General features: G+C 52.8%; 1 protein-coding gene across 1 annotated transcript in view; it reads left to right on the forward strand.

Moving 5' to 3' along the window:
- RAPGEFL1 (Rap guanine nucleotide exchange factor like 1) overlaps positions 1-1303 on the forward strand; it is an 18241-nt gene that overhangs the window by 10776 nt on the left and 6162 nt on the right. The window contains exons 6-7 of the mRNA XM_021718452.1: positions 376-488; positions 680-847. Coding sequence (XP_021574127.1) covers positions 376-488; positions 680-847 — 281 coding nt within the window. The remainder of the gene's footprint in view (positions 1-375; positions 489-679; positions 848-1303) is intronic.

Consider the following 1303-nt stretch of genomic DNA (forward strand, 5'->3'; position numbering starts at 1 on the left):
GCGGTGGTCGGGAGCGGTCACTGCACTCCAGTCTGGGCGTCAGAGTGAGACTCCAACTCAAAAAAAAAGAAAACAAAAAAAAAGATAAGACACAAACATAAACAAATATTTCAGTGTTCTACAGCAAGAAAGTGACCTTTTCTGGCGGGTAGGGTGATTCAGAGAAGAATTCGTGGAAGAAGTGGTATTTGACTTCAGTCACTTCGACAGTTGTCCCATGCTGGTCATTGTTCTCTCTTCTGATCCCCTTAACAATCTTCTGAAATGGGTGTTGATGCACACTTGACCCAGTTCTGATATTCCTGCTTGATGTTGCCTGCTTGATGCTTCGTATGCCCAGCAGGGGTTTCTGATGCCCGGCTTTATCCATGCCAGGATTCCAGAGGAGAGCCAACCGTCTAGCAAGCAGGTGAAACCACTCTTCCGCCACTTCCGCCGGATAGACTCCTGCCTGCAGACCCGAGTGGCCTTCCGGGGCTCTGATGAAAGTGAGTGTGGGAATTAGAGGGGGCAGGGCATCCTGAGTGGCTCAGAAGGACATGTGGGGTTTCTGGGGACCCTCAGTGGAGTCTCCCTGTTTAGTGGAACCAGAACCTTTTACAGCACCTTCCTGGAGGGGACTGTGCCAGTGCTGCTGCTCTGCCCTCTGTTGAAAAACCGCTTTCCTGTCTCCGTCCAGTCTTCTGCCGGGTCTACATGCCTGACCACTCCTATGTGACCATACGCAGCCGCCTTTCAGCATCTGTGCAGGACATTCTGGGCTCTGTGACAGAGAAACTGCAGTACTCGGAGGAGCCCGCAGGGCGTGAGGATTCCCTCATCCTGGTAGCGGTGGCCTCCTCAGGAGGTGAGGGTCAAAAAGAACTGGGCTGATGCTTGAAGAGTTGAGAAATTCACAGGCTCAGTTCCCTGGGGCTGGGGTAAAGACTGAATTCTAGCCCCTTGCTACTCAAAGTGTGGTCCTGGGACCAGCTTCATGTGCATCACTGGGGAATTTGTTAAACATGCAGCATCTAGCTAGGAGCAGTGGTGCGCACCTGTAGTCTCAACTGCTCAGGCAGGAGGCAGGAGGCAGGAGGATGACTTGAGCCCAGGAGTTCAAGGCTGTTGTGCACAATGATTGTGCCTGTGAATAGCACTACACTCCAGCCTGGGCAACATAGCAAGACCTTATCTCTTTAAAAATGTAGCATCTGCCGGGCTCGGTGGCTTAGCCTGTAATCCCGCACCTTTGGGAGGCTGAGGTGAGTGGATTGCCTGAGCCCGTGGGTTCGAGACCCACCTGGGCAGCGAGACCTCATCT

This window comes from Carlito syrichta, unplaced genomic scaffold, assembly GCF_000164805.1.
Source record: "Carlito syrichta isolate Samal-C Ts95f unplaced genomic scaffold, Tarsius_syrichta-2.0.1 Scaffold111596, whole genome shotgun sequence".
NCBI lineage: Eukaryota > Metazoa > Chordata > Mammalia > Primates > Tarsiidae > Carlito > Carlito syrichta.